The sequence below is a fragment of the Chelonoidis abingdonii genome, chromosome 2, assembly GCF_003597395.2.
Source record: "Chelonoidis abingdonii isolate Lonesome George chromosome 2, CheloAbing_2.0, whole genome shotgun sequence".
NCBI lineage: Eukaryota > Metazoa > Chordata > Testudines > Testudinidae > Chelonoidis > Chelonoidis abingdonii.
In genome coordinates, this window is record NC_133770.1 from 101,603,066 (window position 1) to 101,625,196 (window position 22,131).

Consider the following 22,131-nt stretch of genomic DNA (forward strand, 5'->3'; position numbering starts at 1 on the left):
ACACGCGAGTATGTCTCGGCCGGACACCACTGCGGGAGCGCGGAGCTGTCACATAGGCGACGGCAAACTACAGTCTAAGAATCTTGTTGGACACATCCACGCGAACTACGCAGGGGGAAGCATAGAGTAGGCCTGCGTTTCGGGAATTAGAAAGGCGTCCATATGTGAGTCGATCCCCATACTAGTCGCAAAGTTTGTTCTTGGGAAGCAGCCAATTCGAGGGGGCACTTCAGTGCTCCTACGGGTTGCACAAAGATGGTCATGCGGGGTGCCACAACTGAGCTATGCCGGCAAGAAAGGCAGGGTGCGGAACGTAGGTAACTTGAACTTAAAGGACTAATGATCGGGAATTCGTGGCGAGAATGAGACAGCTGAGAAACGGTCCGCCAGGCGTATTGCGAGCGCCGGGCCGTAGGAACAATCAGGTGACGAGTGGGGGCTATGCAAAATTCCACAGTACGTGCTTTCCGCAGAGAAGAGGAGATTTCGTTCGCTTGCTTGTTCACCGTAGTAAAACTGTCCGTCGTTGTGTCGATAAAGACTGAGACAACAGCGGCCTGGATCTGCGCGAAACGCGAGACCCGCCAGGCGGACAGCTTCAAGCTCCCGACGTGCATCATGTAGGGCGAGCTCAGGCAGGGACAGCGGCCCGTCGGAGGTCCCAGGTGAGCCCCCATTCCATCGGACACGTCTGGCGTCAGGCGCACGGGTGGGCTGATGAACATGGCAGCCCACACATCGACGGACTGATGTACGCACCATTGGAGAGAAGGAGGCCTCCTTTGTGGAATCGTGACAACCTTGGTCCAAGGTGCGCCTCGCCGAACAGAGCTGAGGATGAGCAGGATGTAGCGGCGAAGGCGGAGTCGGCGCGTGCGCGGCGTGACGAAAGTGCAGGCTGCCCTGGTGCCGCAACAAGCATCAGGCAGTGGCAGGGAGGTCAGAGGTGCCAAGACTGTAGCGCTCACGGATGAGGCTGCGCATCTGGACGGTGCTGGGGACGGCCGACGCTAATGGTGGAGTCCAAGAACGGTCCAGAGATAGATATATAGGCGGATAGAGTGGATTAGTCCACAATTGAGGTCGTAGCCCGAGGTGGGAGAAAAGGTGGCTGACCAACCTCCGCATGTGTTGCTGGATCGATCCTGCGAAGGCCCCCGGATAAGCCAGTCTGACGGTAGGGGAATAGTGCACCGACTCGCGACGAGGAGGCGACGATACGGCATGCACTTGTGAACACTCTCCGGGGGTGGAGAGTAGAAGGAAGAGTGAATTGATAGTTGCTGCTGCCGACAAATGAAGGCGGAGGAATTGCGATGGGCGGAAAGATGGACGATATGGAATAAAGGCCGTCTGCATGCATGATGGAGGCGCAAAGTCCCGGGATCCAAGGAAGGGATAATGGTCCAAGGAAACCAATGCGGACTTCAACTTGCGTAGGTATCTGTTGAGCTCGCGCAGATGGGATGGGTGGGAGACTCCTTTGGCTTTGGGATCAGAAAGTAACGGGGAGTAGAACCTTTCCGTCTCGTCCTCGACCTATGCTCTAGGCTCCCTTGTGAGGCAGCGTTGCAAACTCTTGGCAGGAGATTTGCTCGTGAGAGGGGTCCCTGAAAGGGACGAGGAAGGAGGGCGGGAGGGCGGCGCCTACGAGCTGCAGGGGGTAACCCAAGCGCAGCGTGCGAGGACCCACACGGTCGTAGTAACTGTGCACGCGGGAGGAAGAATGGAGAGACGGCTGGACAAGGGAGGGGTGGTATGGAAGAATGGTATGGCCCGGGGCACCTTCAAGGACGGCCTTGCGGACTGGAGATGGCTTGAGGGACTTGATTTGGGCCCGCATGGTTGCCAGAATGTGTCGCCTGCCGCTTCTGTTTGTTCTCCTGCAAACGTCCTGCCTTTGTCTGGGCTGCGGGAAGCGGCCTGCGCTGTTGTGCGGTCCTGAACGGACGATGCTGCGCGTTAACAGCGTGTGCATCCCGGGGAACATAATGACCCTGCTTGTCTTAGACGTTGAGGCGCGGGTTCTGTCTTTCAGAAATCAGGCCCTGGCCTGACGGAAGGTCGTAATTTGGTGGCTCTTCGCGAGGCAGCGACGGAGACCAGAGACCTGTGATGGGACTAGCGGCGCATAGTGACCTCGGAGGGATGGTCGGCGGCCCACCCCCACCCAGGTCACACCTCTAGGCACCACAGGACAGCAAGAATAGAGTCGTCCACCGCTGGCAGACAGACTCATAGCACTGGAGGTTCCTGCACGACAAAAGAGATGTAGGAGGCGGATGTGCATGATGAGATTTCTTTTAGAACGAGCCGTGGGGAGTAGAAGTCTTTCCTCTTCAGACCGCCGCCCCTTCCATCTCAAGCCAGCGGTGCTCAGCTGCAGCCAGCATCATGCAATCAGATTTTGCACTGTGGGGATCAAAAGAGGTGGTTAAAGGGCCAGGAGGGGGGCTAGTAAAGGAGGCCAGGACCAGGAGCCCCAAGGAAGTTGAGGGTGGAGAAGAGCAAGAGTAAACAGGCATGAAGCGAAAGCGGCTGGTCCTAGCCCTCACTCCATGGCGCCCACTGGAGTTCAGCAGAAAGCACGGCCTGTGTGAACTGTTCTACGTCACACTGCAGTTCAGACCCACACACCGACCATCCTCGAAGCTAAAGCGGCGTACTAGCAGACGCTGCCATCCGTGCCGTGCGACGACCTTACTGCCTTCGTCGCAGGAGGGCGGTGGAACTATTCCGCCGAGCGTTTGAGTGGGAAAGTACCCCTCAATTAACACGCACGGCAGATCACATGGTTTGATATGCGTAGCGGCTGAAGTACTTGGGCTTGTCAAATAATAATTGGTTTGAATACATACGCAGTGCACGCTTTCCGGCGATACCTAGCCCACTTAAGACGGCATGAGAGGTCCCATAGCCGCGCCTCGCCGGACTCGAGCGGCACGGCTTTTTGTCACATCTGTCCCAGCGCTCACGAGTCGATTATCCGAATTTGTACGCACACCGAGGGCGAACTGGGGTGCGGTGGCCGTTACGTAGTTCATGATCCATTCAGAGGGCAACATAATAGCTTGCGCTCGTGGCCACATAGCAGGGACAGAAGCAGCGGAGCAGGGGAAGAGGAGCGAAGCCCCCCAGGAGAGTAGAGATGGTTGTTGGGTTCGCTGTATGGTTTTTATGAGGGCAGGGCCGGCGAGTGGGCGCCTCGCCGAGAGTATCGTGACGACCGGGTCGGCAATCGGAGACCTCCTCGTTTGGATTGCTCATAGTTTTGCGCAACGCGTCTGAGAGTCTGGTGAGCCTAAGCGTCCTGGGGGGGACCGGTGGTCGGTTGTGGCACTGCCTTCAATCCAGGTAGGATGATGAGGAGACACTGACAGAAGTGGGTCGTGGCGGTTCAAAGTGGGCGCCTCTTCTGGCACTCGGGGGCTCGGTCTCGGGCGGGTAGGGAGAGTTCCTCTCAGGGGATGGCGGTGGGCGAGAACCCGTGCCTCTGGAGCCCTGCGCTCTGAACCGGCGGAAGAGGGAAATTGCTGAGACCCTGGCTGTTGGTAATGGCCAGGGCGTCCGCAAGCCCACTGCTTGCAAGGCATTTCCTGGTGACCTCAGGGAAGAGGGGTGGACCTGTCACGTCCAGGTAGAACGCTATCTGTCCTGGAAGAGGACTGAACCTGTCGAGAGGGCCACGGGGGGGCGGAACCGAGTGTGCGAATCCAGCGCCTCGCAGAGACGCGCCTTCACTCGGTGCCGGGGAGCGGTGCGTGAGTCATGCGGTGCCTAGACGATCTGGACCGGGAACTGCCACAGCGCGGTGCCGGAGGTGACCGGGATTGGACTTCGTGCCGGTGACGGCTTCTCGCGTCACGGTGCCGGTAGCGATGGCTGGAGCCGGAACGGTGCCGGGAGTACGGGACGAGTGAGGATGATCGGGCACGAGTGCGACCGGTGCCGCCCGGGGAGCGCGGTGGCGGGAACTGTGACGTGCCTCGAAGCAGCCTCCCTCTGACTGGGATCGGTGCGTGATGGAGCGGTGCAGGGCAGCGAGATCGGTGCCACCGGAGCACCCGGGGACGGTGCTCTCATCGCGCTCGGCTTGCCTTAGCAAGCTACAACCGCACTGGCGGTGCGGGGTTTGGGCAGCCAGGCTCATCAAGGTGATAAGGTCCTTGCGACGAGAATGTTCGGGGTAGACGGACTAGAGCTCAACCCCGATCTTGGCGGGGAAAGCTAAGAGGGATGGACTTCGACGGCCCCTAGCCCACGGCAGAGTCAACGAGCCCCTGGCGGGCGGCGTCGCATCGCGGTGCTCCTTCACGGGCTGCTTAGGCCGGGGTAGAGACGAGGAGGACTCTTTCAGGAGCCTGGTGCCGGAGACCGGGCGGTGCACGCTGCGCTGTTCGCGGTGCTAGGAGGATCCGGTGCCCTGAGGCCGAGGCTCGTGCCCGGACGGGCGGGGGTGAAGTGCACTCCATTAAGGAGCATCTGGAGGGCGTTGGTCTCGTCTTTCTTAGTACGCGGCCGGTAAGGGCTTTTGCAATGCGGCACACTTCTCTCTGGGATGTGTGATTCCCCCAGGCACTTTATAGCCGGCGTCGTGGCGGAATACTGGTGGGCAATCGGCTTTTTTTACAAACCGAAACACCGCTTTGCAATCCCGCGAACCAGGCATCCCGCGCGCTGCGCCGGAGAGGGCTAGAGCCCCGAACCGCTAAACGTCCTAATAACACATACTCTAATATAAGAAATATTAAACGAAATAAACTACATACTGTAAACTATAACGAACAAGCGAAGCTAGGGACGTGGAGGGTTCAGCTATGCGCGCTCTCACAGTTTCCAACGACCGACAGGCGGTACGAGGAACTGAGGAGCGGCGCCGGGACCAGCAGGGTATATTTCACCCGCGCATGGCGGCGCCACTCAGCTAGGGGGCGGCCTGCGGCCGGCCCGCTGGAGTTGCTAGGGTAAAAGTTCTCCGACGAACGTGCACGCGCGGCACGTACACCTACTGGAATGGATATGAGCAAGCACTCGAAGAAGAATATCTAAAGGATGAAACCACCCAGAGGCACCTAAGCAGCTTCAAAATATAATGTTGGTTAGACTGTACCACCCTTACTCATGCTCGTTAGTGTTCCACTAAATGAGCCTACTCACTTTCTTAAGTGCTTACCACTGTGAGCAAAGACTGCACAAGCTACAAACAGAGGAAGGCAGAATCAGATTAAGGCAATCTGCTACCATACACATAACCCACGTGTCCCACTAATGCTATCCTCATGCCATGCCCCATCCCTTCCTTCAGTGGGAGTCCACCATCACTCCTCTTTGGCAGAATATTTGTTCACCCTTTCCAGAACACCATCCCCATTATCTTCAGGTGCATTGAGGTTCAACTGGAGAAAGGAGGACACAGCCCTCACTATCCCTATAAGAGCCATGATTAGGTGGCATTAGTGAGGGCCCCTTACCTACAGAGTCCTTTCTAGAACTCAGGATGCTGTCAGTGGGAGTGCTCCGGAGCTGCAGGTTTCAGATTTAACATTATACTGTGATGAATGGGGGCAATTAACAACTCTCACAGCTATTTATTCAGACTGTCTGCAAATTCAGGCAGACAAAACATCAGTTACACTCAGGCCATATTTGAAGGCTAGAAACATTTAACGTGAAAGCTCACATTCCAATATCATGTGATTCCAGAAGCCAGGCCCCTTCATGTATACCCGTAGTGTTTCTGTCTTATTTCAGCCCTGAGTAAAAGTAGGGTTTCTGCAATTTCCCATGTTGCTTTTTATATAATATGGCTTTGCTTATAAATGCAATTTATTTTGCCACACAAACTAAGGTTTTGACTTCTGGGGGGGGAGGAATAGCTCAGTGGTTTGAGGCACTGGCCTGCTAAACTCTGGGTTGTCAGCTCAATCCTTGAGGGGGCCACTTAGGGATCTGGGGCAAAAATCAGTACTTGGTCCTGCTGGTGAAAGCAGGGGGCTGGACCCAATGACCTTTCAAGGTCCCCTCCAGTTCTAGGAGATAGGTATATCTCCAATTTTTTTTTTAGCACAGAGTAAAACTGCCAACTGCTGGTACCTTATGTTTCTGTCTAGATAGTGTAGTACATACAGTATAGAAGATTAATTAATTCTTCACTGATCTCTGAAATTACGAAGTGCAATATCTGGGCACAAGGCTGTGAACAGAAGTCTGAATAAGCTAATTTATACCATGTTTTCAAAAAATCTACATCTGGATTGACAACTTGTCTCCAACTCTTGTACCAAGGTTCCCCCCAATGCACTTTAAAATCTTGAAATGCTACCAAAAGCACAAGGACTATAAGGAAAAATCTGATGGGACTCTTAAATAGGGTCATGGCGATGTTTCTATAACACTGGTGTGAAATTTAAAGGCATGAAAACTTGTGGCAGACTTTCCAGTGTGAACACAGTAAAAATCACATTATACTCTGACTGGAAATGGAGTTCTACCTAGCTGGAAAGGCACTGCACTTTTGATGAAAGTTCTCTTAAGTATGTCAGGAATGTTATTAAAGTTCCTAGAACCGTTCTTGAGATGTATTATGATTACATATATGCATGGCAGAGCTGACCACTTAATCCCCCTTCTGTCATATCCAAGTTCAGGAATACAAATTACACTGACACCCAGGGGTATTTTATAATAGAATATGTAATAAAATAATAAATTGACAGATGATTTCAGCTTTGCCTTGTGGTACTGCATCATACACCAAATACTTCACAGCTCCTCATTCATTACTATTTAATTACAACATAATACCTTTCTTTCAGACTTAATTAACCTTTCAAAAAGAGTTTCTGACCTTGGGGCCCTTCTGCACATTTGCAATGTGCTGTTAGAATATTACCCTGTCAGGAAACATTTCCTCTTACACTGAGATTTAATGAAATACAGAGGTATTCATGGGGAATGTATGAGAGATGAGATAGATCCCTGCACATGGCTGCTTAATAAACATGATAAGATTAGCATCCAAAATCAACACTGAGATGGTAAAAGATGATAAGAGTTTTTGAAAAAAAGAGAACAATTTCTTTTTAAAACAGTTATTACAGAGAACAAGACCATGGAAGCTGTCCCTGCCACTTCCACAAATGCTGCTATCATTTTTGCCTAGATAATTCTTATTTGCTTAAAGCAGCAGAAGATTAAGTAGTCCAGTGAGTCTCACCATCGAGAAACAGGGGATGGAGAAGAAAACAGAGGCATGGGTCCAACTCTCAGAAACTGCTGTCCAATCTGAAATTCTTTGATTCTAAAAGGAAATCAGAGAGCAATAACCTTTTTACAAGATGGGAGATGGAACCACAGAGCATGAAACCACTTATATTTCTTTACAGCAAAGCTTAGAATTATGGAACAATGTTGGTCCCACAGTGCCAATCGGCACAGTTGCATTCAGAGCATGTGTAGGTTCAGTGATCTGCTTGCTAGCAGAGCTGTTAATTCCTCTAAAAAGATTCTTATCATATGAATTCCCACAGAGAGTCAATATCTCCGGAAATCCATCATGCACTCCACAACAAATCCCCTCCACATATACAAAAAGCCTCAAATCATCATCCACCTTATACATAATGTTTATTTTATCTAAAATAGAGATTTCCCTCTTCTTTGTCCATTTGGTGATTCAAAGGAGAGTTGTCAAATGCAACTCAAAGTTGATTTTTTAAGAGAAAATGTCACTAAAATTATTTAGCCCTTCTCTTTTCCTGAATTATATGTTTGGGATAGTCTCTCCCTCTACCACTTGTTATGCACAAATTCAAATAGACCTGCCCCCAACAGTGAACATTACCTGCTGAAACCTACTATATAGGACAATAGCAGCAATCCTATTGCCAGTTGTGCTGATGCTTGGATAGCCAAACACATATTTTGTTTTACCTATAAAGAACCCCACTTGCTTTCTTAAAGCCCAGTAGTGGAGCAACCACAGTGATGTTGAGTAATCTTTGCTCATCTGGCAATTGCACATCCATGAGTAGTCATGAACCCATCACAGTCCAGAGGCTTTGCACCATTTTGACTGTTAATCGTGTTTTCTTCTTCCTACACAGGTCTTTTGCCTTTCCTGGGTTGAGCTTCAGCAAAATCACTTGATTTCTAACCACTGGAGGATGCGGATGATGGCAGAAGCTGTGCTGGCAGAGAGACAGACGTGCAGTTGGGTTTCATCAGCACATGGGTGTCACATGACTTCACATTTCATGATCTCTCTCAGCAGTCTCACATAAATGTTGAAAAGTCTACAGACTGAAGGCAAAAAATAATGGCCAGTTCTTGAAATCTGGCCCAATATTTGCATGTCTAGCAATCTGAAGACTATAAATGAATTTTAGAGCTCCCAAAATATTACAGTTTCCAAATAAAGAACACTACAATCTATTCCCAAATCAGATGCTTAAATCAGATGCAGAATAAGATGAGAGAATTGTCAAATACCAACCTTTTTTGACTTTGTCATTACTTCATAGCTCAGGCAGTCTAAAAATACTTATCTACAGCTCTGCTCCTTATCAATCTTCTTTCTGACATTGTATTAGTCCTCTTCACAATAATGGGATCATCCTTTGTCTCAAGCCACAACGACCCAAATAGTCTACAGTGAGATATCCCTCTCTGTTCCCAATGTTAATGACGGATAATTGAGTGGGGCAGATAAGTAATTATTTGCTGTTCTTACATGCCAATCACCTCTTTCACTGAGCTTAAAAAATAAAGTACTTTGTATTTTGGGGGGAACCCTCCCACACACTGTGACCCAGATTCAGGAAGGTATTTAAGCACATGCTTCACTTTAAGTAGATTTCCTGAACTAGGGTCCTGGTGAGGGCTCTTCAACTTTGGGATTCACTTCTGTCTTTAATCTGAAATAGTCTGAATCTGTCATCTACCAGGCCATGCTGCAAGGCCCAACCATTTGTTTGGGCTTTTAGAAAGCGATGAGATGCTTGGGTGGGTGGGATTTCAATCAGAACAGGGATTGGAACATTTCTCCAAGCAATTGCCTATTTAAGGCATGATTATTATAGAATGATCTGCTGCAGTTATTATTTGTGGTAGGTTGAGCCCAGGATAAAGTCTGGAAGCATGTGTAATCCAATGGGCAAGTTAATGATATAAAGGTAAGGGAGGTGTCATTTGAGTTGTAAAAATATATAGTATCAATTTCAATGGTGTCACCCTCTGTGGTGTGGCAGGGGGTACTAGCTAGGCCTCTGTTTGGTGGAAATGTTGATCATACAATGTCATCAGACACAGGTCAAGTTGCATATCATTCAAAAACCTTTATCCATGAACACTATAGTACCAAACATGACAAACCTAGAACAATTAGGTAGTTATAGATTCCAGAAAATGTTTAAAAATCAATATATATACTCTAATATAGCCATGTCAAATATGCAGCCCCAACAAAGTTACTTGTGACTGACAGTACTGTGTTATCAGATCATGCTCAGAACATGATAGCTGATAAAAAAAAATTAATGTTACAGATTACAATAAATTGAAGGAGTGCTTCAATATGATTTGCCATCACTGCATCAGGACACAGTTTAGTGGTACTGATTACCAGTTTTGTTGATTATGCCACGAGTTGTAATAAGGCACAGGTTAAGACATCAGCATCCAGCCAGAAATTACTGGAATCCAACCGCAAACAATATGCACATATTTGCAGAACTACACAGCACATCACATAATTAATTACAATCCCAAAGTAATTTATTACAAAATCCTTGTTCTTCTTTGGTCATGATCATTTTTAGGCATCAATGGGGAGACAAAGGGTACTGACTAGTAACTGAATCTTTGGAGAATACGACCCTGGAGGACCTGGTCAAACACTGCTCAATGGCCCCTTACATGCTGTAAGAAGTGCACCCATAAACTGAATTTGGCAAGATTGGAGAGGAAGTACATAGAGCATCAGGAAAAAAATTGAAGATGCCGGGACAAGTGCCACACTAGGCCCCATGACATGCATTTTGAGAAGACCACCTTCTTTTGCCATAAGCTAGAAGCCAAAAGGCATTCCTTAAGCACAGTTTTAATATTTAAGACAGGTGAGAAAATGTATGAAGCAGTCACTCTTAAAGAGAATGTTGCACAGGCGGTAAAATGGATGTATTGACCCAAAAGATACCCATGCATATGACATTGCATATCACATCGAGTGCAACACCAAGAGTATATGTAACGTGTCTCATCAAAAGGTAAAAGCAACAGAAACCAACACTAACTTTATTACTGAGACTCAGCTGGAGTTCATAAATTGCCTCACAAAGATTCTAATGAATGGGAAAATAGCAGCAGTGGCTGATACAGAAGCAAAGTATAGAGAAATATGCTTTGAACAGGATTGGAGAGGAACAAATGCTTAGCTGAAAGATTCTAACACTTATTGAAGATGAACTGTGGGATATGGATATAGTTTTTAGCAAACCTATCCAGAGAAATCAATTACAGCACATAACCTTTCAAAGGTGCAAAAGATCGGGCACTATCAAAAGTGGAAAAAAGCACTTATGTCAGGGATACAAATGTTTCCAGATGCTTTTTCTTTATTTAACAGAAAAGAATTTTGCCCTGAAGTACACCAAAGATTCAAGGATCTATAGCTGATGCCCTACCTGAAAACAATACTTTGTGGCCTGTACTTCCTTAAGTTGTGTACTGGTGTTTGCAGTGACTTCAGCATCTGTGAGTGTGACAGTAAGCAAGTGGAGCACAAGGCAGCCCTTGTATCATAAAATCTCATGTGCAAGTGGAAAGGCAGGGTTCCAACATATACATGACAACCATGCAGCATATGAATAATCTATCAGTACTGGCTGTTAGTTCAACGATTCATTCCAAAACCCATAGTAAATTCCTTGTGCAGCTTCCACACAACATTGGCGCTTCTATCGACTACAACAAAGTACTCTGCCTGGAGACTGCACACGCGAACATTGTTCACTGCATGGAACTTAAGGAAGGATTCTACATTCCCCCAAATCTCATCAAGAGTAGGTTAGTATTTTGTGCTGTTAATAACCTAGGCTTCCTTGAAGATACAGTAGATGGCAAAGGTACCCCTTATTCTACTCTGCTACCAGGAGCATATTAATAGGGACCAGTCCCAGCATCAAGTGCTGTTTGGACCAGCAAAGAACCATTCTTTGAAGGAGCTTCCTGACTCATTCACTTTCCAATCAAGGTCCAAAAATTCTGAAGCCAAGTCGTCCAGTTTTCAATGAAGCAGCAGTTACACTGACTGTAATAGAGCCTTCTACATTCACCAAACTGGATCTCACTTGGTTATTGTGCAAAGGTGTTATGCATTCCAGAGGCAAAAAAATCATTGCTGAACAGATAGAAGATCTGGATACCCATGACACTACATATCACACCAGATTATTTCAGGAGAAAAGGTACATTTCAACATGGTCAGCCTTTAACTTGGTGTTAAAGCTTTGAACTACAAAAGGTGCCAGAGCAAATGACCTATGTATGCATCCTGCCAGTTATACTTGCTAGCCCCACTGATTGCTCACTTTAGTTAACATTTCTTATGCAGCTGGAATGCATGAACAAATACATTTGTGGTACTGAATCAAAACGTGTCACAACACTAGTGTGACATTCTTCCGGAGTTATCTGGACCAGTGATCTGCTAGGTCCCTCCACGCCTCAACTCTGGGAACCAGCCATACCCTGCTCTGCTGTGAGAATCCCCACTCACAGGCAGTTCACGCATAGCCTCTGGCATGTAAGCGAATCCCGGCTACATGAGTGAACACTTTTGGCTGGCCGCTGCTTGGATTGTGCAACTGAATGACACTAGCCAATATCTCCGGTCTCAGACACAACCCTAGGAACCTCCGTCTTGCAACGTCCAGTTACACCCACTGAATGCTGCAAGCTTGTACGAGTTGATCAATTTAAAAAAGAAATTGATATTTACCAGGCTTGTTATCCCAAGGAAAGTCTTTGACATGCTTCAAACCAAACGCACTGCTTCAAGTATAACAAACAAACAAATTTATTAACTACAAAGATAGACTTTAAGTGATTATAAGTCAAAGCACAAGAAGTCAGATTTGGTCAAATGAAATAAAAGCAAAACACATTCTAAGCTGATCTTAACACTTTCAGTGCCCTTACAAACTTAGATGCTTCTCACCATAGGCTGTCTGGTTCCCCTTCAGCCAGGTTCTCCCCTTTGATCAGCGCTTCAGTCGCTTGGTGGTGGTGTCCGTAGATGGAGATGGAAGAGAGAGAGCATGGCAAGCATCTCTCCCTTTTGTCATGCTCTTTCTTCCCTCTTGGCTTTGCTCTCCCTCCCCCTTCAGAGTCAGGTGAGCATTACTTCGCCGTCGTCCTAAACTGACCAAGGGAATGGAGGTGACTCACTCATGAGTCCAACAGATCCTTTGTTGCTGCCTAGGCCAGTGTCCTTTGTTCCTGTGAGGCTGGGATGGGTTTGTCCCATACATGCCCTGATGTGGTGTGAACTGCCCCTCTGCTCCTGGAGAGTTTTGCCTGGGCTTGTTTTAAGCCATGAGCACACATTTTAGCCTCATAACTATATATATAAAATTACAACCTATAACATTACTATAACAACAATGCTCAGTGCATCATGAGCCTTCCAAAGATACCCCACATGACAAACTTTGCACTGGATAGCACACAATCATATTATAAGGATGAACATGGGGGTGCGGAGTGTTCTCCCGAGGTACAGAGTGTCACAACTAGACATGGGCCTTTACAGGCCCGTGTCTAGCAGTGGTGGCCCTAAATAGAGATGTCACTGATGAAGACTTTGATAAATGAACGTTTTCAGGTCTATGTGCCAAGGCTAACTCCCCTAGGACTAGTTAAGATCAATGTCTCTTTTAGTTAAGCAATACATCCCTGTGTTTAAAGTATAACTTTAAAAAATGTATAACTTAAAAAAATATATATCTACATAACTGTTCTAGGTTTGTCATATTTGGTACCATTGTGTTCATGGGAAAAGGACTTTCTAATGATACCAAGTTGACCCATGTCCGACATCACTCTATTATCAACATTTTCCAGCTGAACGACCCTGAGCTGGGAAAGAGTGCCAGATAGTCCAACCTGCCTTGCCACAGAGAGAGCACCATTGAAAATGTGATTCTGTAGATTTTTTACACAATCAAATGAGACCTCCCTTACCTTTCTCTCAGTAACTTGCCAATGGGAGGAGATTTTAACTACATTATACTCCCAGATGCCTTTTAATTTTTGTACACAGATCATAAATAAATACATTTATCTATAACCCCTTTTATACTTCAATAAAGTTACTTAAAACTACAATGAATGAGAACTATCTGTTAGGAATGTAAATAGTGGCCTGGAATCTGACTTCAGAACGGCAGTTATCTGCAGTTCAACTGGATGGCTAAAAAAGTTTGCTCCTGGAACACTGTAGTTGAATATACGTGACTAACAATTATGTGTGAATCGTTACAATGACCAAAAGTCTTTCTATCAAGTGGTTTTGGTTCTCCTGAATGTTCAAGTCAGCTTCCAATGTTGTGCTGTGTTTTTTTTACTCCTTCAATTTACTCTTTCAACTGGAGCTACTTGAAAAATGGGCGGGAAAATGTCACCATATTTTTTTTTTTTTTTTGCAGTCTACTTTTGGAAAATTTCAACGAGTTAGATAAGTGGTCAAAAACAGAATGATTTTTTTTCTCTCTCACGCATACCAAATCTGGAAAATTCATCCTTTTCTTTCAATAGAAATTCAAACAGAACATTGAAAAAAAAAAATCAAAAAGTCAACATGCTGTATCTACATTAGTGATTGTACATATCTTCCACACCTACCCTAAAATAGCTTACTTTATCTATCCATTAATAGTATATCTAATCTCCAGTCCCTGAAGTATCTAGTACTTGGTTGAGATTATGGGTGAGATCCTCACCCCCTCTCTAGCCACTTATGGCAGGGAACCGGCTAGAGCTAAAAGCCTCATGTCCAGCTGGGGGAAGATTCCCCAGTGCAGGCATTATGGAGGACAGCTCAAGGACCGCCTCGCAAGCCTTGAAATAGGGGGCATGCCAACGTAGGAGGGGTATGTTGTGCTGTGGAGGTTCTGGGCAGTACTGCAGCCTATAAGGCAGCCTGGAGAGGGGGCTGTAACTCAGACAGGCCTGCAGCACTGTCAAAGTTATACTAGAGACCTCTCCAGCTCCCGGAGCAGCTTCCAGTCAGAAGGTAACAAATGTGGCTTAAAGCCACCTTAGCTAATACACCCCCTGGGCTGAGAGTTGTGTGTGGATCTCTTCAATATTGCAGTACAGAATATTACCCTATGTGTTTCCAACATTTGCATCCAAGACCTAATGTCAGATAATCCAAAAATAAAGTGTGCATCAGTTTGATCTAAGGCATTTAAGGTTTGATGCACTTCCTAATGAAATCAATAGGAGACTTTGCATTGATTTCAACAGGAGCTGGATTGGGCCCTTATTTGACAACTGCTGTCTCTGTCTATTCCTGTGTTATGAAGTTAATACAGGAAAAGTCACCACCACCAAAATTAAAATAAAATCAATTTCAGCAGAGCTCGAAGTACACTCATATAACTCATTGGAGCCACAGCTTCCCCATACTCACCAGCTGCTTTTTAACACAAAAAACAAAAATAAAAATTGAATATAGCGCAGAAGCAATTTGCAGTGTGCCCACAGATAATCACTGGTCATGGTTTTCTCCTACAAAAAAATAATAAGAATTGCGAACATGGAGAGTTTTATTAATTCTCATATTATGTTTGCTTCCAAGCATTATTTATATGATCTTTTCTTTACTCTGCAATCAATTTAGTTCAACATTCATGGGCAACTCAGAGGAATAAACCATGAAAGGAGTGCATATCAAATAGTCTTGCGCTTTCCCATGGAACACATCTCTTTCCAATACAATTTCAAGATGTTCTGTATACAGTGCATTCAACCTGTCAACAATACAATATCGGTAAAGCTGTTAAAGTTAGGCAGGCAGCCCATCCCCCTCCTTGGGGACCTTTTATAAATATTCATTGATTTTATTCAAATGTCTAAATGCTGTAGTTATGAATATGTGTTAGTTTTACTTGATGTATTTTCAAACTGAGTTGAGGCCATTCACTGCAGAAAGGAAGACACCAGAACTGTTGTGAAGCTTCTGCTTAAGGATTTTGTACCACAATTTGGCATTCCTGTGAGTATCAACAGTGATTGTGGAACTCATTTTACTGGACAGATTGTAAAAGAGTTATGTGCAGCTTTGCAGATTCAATGCAACCTTCACTGCCCCCATCACCCACAGTCTGCTGGGACAGTGGAACGTCAGAATGGGATTTTGAAAAATAAGCTAGCCAAGATCTGTGCTGAAACAAACTTAAAGTGGTTAGATGCCCTCCCACTGGCACTCATGAGCATGAGGGCCACTCCCAATCAAAAGACTGGACTCAGCCCTCATGAGATTCTGACAGGGCGCCCGATACGATTACCTGTTGCGCCTCCACTGACCCTAGCCCAAATGGACATTCATTTAATGGATGACACAATCCTTAATTATTGTCAGGCACTAGTGAAATGTGTTAAGTCTTTTTATACACAAGTGAAAGAAGCCCTACCCAAGGATCCTGAGCATCCCTGCCACTCACTGGAACCAGGAGTCTGGGTCTACATAAAGGTCCATCGGCAAAAGACTGCCCTGGCTTCACGCTGGAAAGGCCCTTTCCAAGTTCTGTTAACCACCAACACTGCTGTGAAGTGCCAAGGACTACCTACCTGGACTCATGCTTCTCACTGTAAAAAGACTCCTTCACCTGCAGATGAACCTCCGACTGATGATCAGCCTATTTCTCCTTCTAGCTCTGCTGTGCCTTCCGGACAGCAGGGAAAAAGAACAAGGTGAAGTGCTAGTAACCTCTCCCTTGTCCACTGACAGAGCTACTGTGCCTTTAGATTTTTCTAGAAGAATCAAACCATTCCAGGGTGATGTGCTAGTAACCTCTCCCTTGTACAATGCTGAACTATGACTGTTTCTGGAGAAGAGCAGAAGGAACACTCACCCCGCTGAAACCACCAAAGTCCAGGGATTCCTGACTACAAAAGACATTAGGAATTAGCCCTGGTGGAAGAGACGGAGTATTGTTACTTGGCAGGGAGGGACTTGTGGGGATCATGCTTGGGAATGCGGGGTCGAGTGGTGGTTTGGATTTCTTCCAGGGGAGGGGCTCTGTGCTTAGTGACAAGTACCATTAGGATGCCCTGCCCTCCCTAATTGGTTTCCAGATGATGAATACCAAAACCGCCTTGCTGCTACGAATGTTACCCCCACCTGTCCCTCAACCCTTGCCACCACCACTGTAATTTACCCAGATACAGGCAATACTGTATATTCTAATGAAACCCTAATAAATACAGCGTACTGATTTATTGAAATTTCGTTCAAAAAGATTATTGTTTAAGGCTCAGAATAGTTCGTATGAGCAAACAATTGAGTAGAAAACAAATGGGTCAGTGGAGATAGAAATATATGATATTACTACAAATGAACCCCAAGAATCTGTAACTGAAATTGATGGGTTCTAAAGCAAAGTAGATATGATGGCTGTTCCTGGAGTTTGCAATGTGTTAGATGAAAGAGGGCTTATTGTTATCTGGTCACCCAATTAGTGAATAATCAAATGAATACCCAAAGAGTTTGTTCTGCCACCGGAAACTTTACCTGTATAGAAACTATTCCAGTAACTAATAATGTAATCTGTACCCTACTGCAATATACCCTCTCATGCCATTAATGCCACTACCTCTCAAAAGTATATAAAGATGTACAACCAACAGATGTGGTATAGTACTACACCAAAGAGATGCATTAGGATATCGATGGACTGTGATTAATACTACACTAGAGATTGTCAAATTTACATTGCCCTTATCCATTTTCCAGATTACCCCTACATATCCAAATTGCTCACAGGGTGCTGCCATTAGATTAGCACAGCTGGATCCCTATGGGATGGAGCCAATAGTGCACCAGCAATTTGAAATGTTTTTAAAAGCAAGAACATGACAAGAAATTAGGACAATTAGAGAAAGCCACAGGCCTTATCACTGGAGCACAGCTAACCCAGGTGCAAGCTGGACTGGTGAGTTACATGTTATTTCCACCCTTAGTTCTATGACCCAGACCATGACAGCCTGGATTTTTCACTACACAAATAGATGTGTGCAAGTTCACGGCCAAACATATAAGAAGCTAGGGTAGCTAATTTCCCTAGATGGTTTATTTCTGGGAGTCTAAGTATACATTTTATCTTATTCTTCTTCATTCATTACAATAAATATTCTGTCATAGTTACAGGATGCAATTCTTTGTTCTTAATAGCATTTTCTGTGAATACAATTGTGATGCACAACATTTTAGAACGAAAAAACTGAAGGAGGTGATTCATAAAATGGAAAGACTTGCCTGGGACTAAAATTAGATTAAAAAAATCATAGAAGAGGAACTAGGAAAAACAGTTTAAAAATAAATGGATCTACATTTGAAAGTTATATTTCCCCATTACCATCAAGTATGTACAAAATCCCTTTTTTGTGAGCTACTGACTTCACTAACAACACTAAATTTAAACAGATTTGTAGTACATAGTAATCTGTTTTCAAAATGAAGGTGCATATTTGAATGCAAATTGTTTAAGTTAGAACTTCAGGCTTTCAAATATTTATAAAAAGCGAGCAGGGCCTAGAGGAGAAAGAGAACGGAAAATCTAAGAAACATTCAGAATCTTTTTACGTTCTAACAATCACTAATAAGTTTACTGAAAAAGTACTCCAGTGACAGCAGAAAGTAATCTGAATAATTTGTGTTCAGGTGCCACGCTTACTCCCATTACCCAACTTCCCATAAAATTTGAAGTTTTGTGGCGTTCTCTCTCCTGCCACCTTCAGTTTCTCTCTGGGCTACGAGTACAAAAGCTCTGAAAAAGAAAACAGGTACTGGAACACTGCTAACCCTTGTCTAGTTCTCCACGTGGCAGCGCAGCATAGCTCACTTCAAGGCTTGTATGTTGAAGCTGTTGGCATCATGCAAAGTTCTGTACCTATGGCTTGAATGCTCTTCCATCTTCTTGGCATTCTTCTCAGCCCTAATGAAGCTTCCTTTAAATTGCAGATAGATGCTGTTGAGTCTGAGTTAATGTTGTTTTTTGAAAATTTAAATATGAACAAAAAGTCATATGAGCTTCCTATTATGTCCATCTTTCTTCTTCTTTATTTATTTTTAATAAGAGAAGCTCTTTCCCACATGGTGTTAAAATTAATTTGTAATTCCTTTTTCTTCTGTTTTTTTTAAATATTAATCTATAAAAGATACTATCACCCACCTGATCCTTCATTTCTATTGAAATTCAGGGCCATAACAACTCCACTGGCACAATTTTCAAGCTTAATGCCACACAATTAATGAATTTCTCAGACACTGGCAGTTACTCGTAATGCACAATGAACTGGAACGCTAAACAAGAGTACTTTAGACTAACTCAGATTTTTTTCTGAACTTCTTTTCCACTTTGACTCAGTGCACAGTATTTCATTCCTAGGAAATCCTAACTCCTGTCACCAAGATGGCTATAAATGACTTACCATGCCATAAAGCTGGAAATCACCCAGACTGCAGTGACATTGCTCTGCTTACAGTATGCTGGAGGCACAAAAGTAGTCTATCTGCCCATGGAGCTGAAGCAATAAAAACCATTAGATTGTGGGAACAAAGTTTAGATGAATATATCCCTATTTTACCCCAAACAGGTTCTCTGTCTGGCAGCTGTCACAGCTTCCCTCACTCCCCAATCTTATTATCCATTGTGGAGAAATTGTATTTTCATGAATTGCTATCATGTATAAAACATGATCCACTTAGCTTACCTCCTCCTAGTCTCTTTTCTAACAGAGAGGCAGAATTATTATACTATATTATATTGTATCGAGGGAAGTGATTATTCCCCTCTATTCAGCACTGGTGAGGCCACATCTGGAGTACTGCATCCAGTTTTGCCCCGTCCCCCCCACTACAGAAAGGATGTAGACAATTTGGAGAGAATCCAGCAGAGGGCAACAAAAATGATCAGGGGGCTGGGACACATGACTTACAAGGAAAGGCTAAGGGAACTGGGCTTGTTTAGTCTGAAGAAGAGAAGAGTGAGGGGGGGATTAGATAGCACCCTTCAACTACCTGAAGGGGGGTTCCAAAGAGGATGGAGCTCAGTTGTTCTCAGTGGTGACAGATGACAAAACAAGGAGCAGTGGTCTCAAGTTGCAGTGGGGAAGCTCTAGGTTGAATATTAGGAAACACTATTTCACTAGAAGGGTGGTGAAGCACTGAAATGGGTTACCTAGGGAGATGGTGGAATCTTCATCCTTAGAGGTTTTTAAGCCTCAGCTTGACAAAGCCCTGGCTGGGATGATTTAGTTGGTGTTGGTCCTGCTTTGAGGCACACTGAGGCACAGGATGGTAAGCATCTGTACCACTGACTCCTGATTCCCAGTTCCCTGCTCTGACCACTAGACAACACCACCCCACATAAGTGAAATTTACTCCATTATGCCTGATACATCTCCTTAATATACATAGGGATTCAGTTAACTTATCATAGAGCTGATGTGCATGAAGGTATTACTCTAACAGTCCTAGAGAAATCACAGCCATCTGTCCATGGCTTACGTTATAGTTATTTTTGCTCCCATAACATAAAAAGAAGCAATCTACACTGAGATTGAAGAAACTACTATTTCATAAACTTTACAATAGTGTGTACAGAAGATGCCATCTTTCTGGTTAAGTTCTGATTTTGGGCAGTTACTTATCAGGGCCGTAATTCACCTGCTACCTCTCTCATGTGTTTTCCTATTGAAGAGCTATGATAATTTGTTGGAAATGAGCAACACTTTCTGATAATGCTGGTTATGTGATTTCCATCTTTAATTGCAATAGCTGCAGACATTCAGCTAAGAAGAGCAGCTCCACCTCAGTCCTGTAGTATAACTGGTAACTCACATTTCCTTGCAGCTGACTTTCTGTATTTTACTTCCAAAGGTCCTACCCACCTGAACAAAGTTTCCCAGGAACATACTGTAGGTAATATAATAACTATAACCAACAGTGCCTCTAAGTAAACTTAGCTGTAAAATGGCTTTTGCAGCTGCTTCCAATGATATCTCCTTCAAAATTTATTCCCACTTTGTGTGATCAGAAAACCATACTACTTCTGGCCTTCCAACAATCCTATAATGAATCAGGATAATGCTTAGGCAACTTTTCGATCTCCAGTTTACAGCATCTGATAACCAACTGTCTAGAAATATATCATATTGACTTAGTCAATAATTCAAGATAAATACATCCTGATGCTTTGGATCTATATTGCTTTTTTATAACAAAAATCCAGTAGTAAATCCTTCTCAGATGTACCAATCATTTGCACCTCTCATCATTTCTGTGAATGTCTGATTCAGAGATCCAGTAAGACTGATATGCTTACACAATGTAGCAATTTTATTGATCACAAATCTTTAGGAAATATTTATTGACGCAGGGAGCTAATTTTTGCTTAAATTTAGGATTATAACCACCAAAATGTTTAAAGAACTTTGCTAATTCTGAAACAAACTTTGAATTTCATTATCAGAGTAAAACTATTAGAAGAACAATATTTTTGAAAATGTACGGACGTGTATCGAAGTTTAATTATTAAAATTTTAAATAAAGAAATATATGTAATCTTAATTGTTCCTAGTATTAGAGGCCTCATCTGCACTAGAAAATAAACAAAAAAAAAATTAGCTAATTCCACTGTTTTTGTAAATAATCTTTATCCTCGAAACAAGGATTTAAAAAAGACTCAGCCAAAAAAAACAAAACAAAAAAAGAGAACCCGTTTAAACCATTTTTTACTCTAGCCATGGGGATAGTGTGGAAATTAGTTTCCAAAAATAAGTTTGTTTTTAAGAATGCAGGCCAGATCCAGTATCTCCTAAGAGATCAGGCAGGATGGTAGATCTACCAAACACTGATCTTGCATGAATCAGAAGGAGGCTGAAACCCTGATATTGGACCTTAACAGCTGTAGTCTTTTTTAGGGTTAGGCAGAGAATGTTTAATGTAAAAACTCCTTCCCTAAAACTCTTGCCAAATAAACTGATTTCTCTCTTTTAAACTTTTTAGTGGTTTCTAGAGGTTCTTGAACTCTGGGCCTTGAGTTCAAAGGACAGTTCCCAATCATCAGCTGACTGATGGTGCAGAGAATCATTTCAAAAGATATGAAATTTGTATTCTCTGCTGCCCTATTAAAGAACACTTCTGTTGTTCTTGTCCTCTCAATTTTACTCAGTTTTCTTTACACTATGCTGCCAGCAGTGACTTATGCTTCTTCCTCGGATTATTGATGAGGACAGGAGCCTCCTATGATTAGGCAAATTCTAAATTAAAAAAAATCTTACAAATATTAAATCAAAATAAGACAGGCTGGCTGCTGAACTGGCACCACTAAATCGTGCTTACCTCTGGAGAACAAAGGCAAGGCTGTTGAGATTTACTGGCTCGTCTCACCATATGTGATCTTTCCATATTTCATTCAAGGAAGCATGCTGCTCACCCTTAAGTAGAAGACTGCTCAGTTCTTCATTTCAATAGTGAGTATGCTGCTTACCTTTCAAAATCCTGTGGTGAAATCCTGGCCCAAATAAGGTCAATGGGAGTTTTCCCATTGACCTCAATAGTGCCCGGATTTCACTGCTGATCTCTTTATGCATACATAATCTCCTAGTTATTTCAACTTCAACAGACTCAGGCTCTGAGTGACTTGCCCAAGGTCACACAGGAAGTCTGTCACACAGCTGGAAATTGAACACAGGTGTCCTGCATCCTCTGAACCACAACACCATCCTTCCTCTCAGACTGTCCAATTCTACTTTACTATGGCCTTACGTTCTAATTAACAAAGGTCTTAATGCCTGTAAATCAGAAGTAAAGACTACAGAGCATTTACCACCATTCTAGAA

General features: G+C 44.3%; 1 protein-coding gene across 4 annotated transcripts in view; it reads right to left on the bottom strand.

Annotated features, from left to right (window-relative positions):
• TPK1 (thiamin pyrophosphokinase 1) overlaps positions 1-22,131 on the bottom strand; it is a 512,817-nt gene that overhangs the window by 277,326 nt on the left and 213,360 nt on the right. For 3 of the 4 annotated variants that reach the window (XM_075062601.1, XM_075062602.1, XM_075062599.1), the window contains exon 5: positions 7,217-7,300. The exons of the other annotated variant lie outside the window; for it this stretch is intronic. In XM_075062601.1, the coding sequence (XP_074918702.1) occupies positions 7,217-7,300 (84 nt within the window). The remainder of the gene's footprint in view (positions 1-7,216; positions 7,301-22,131) is intronic. 4 annotated transcript variants of the gene reach the window in all.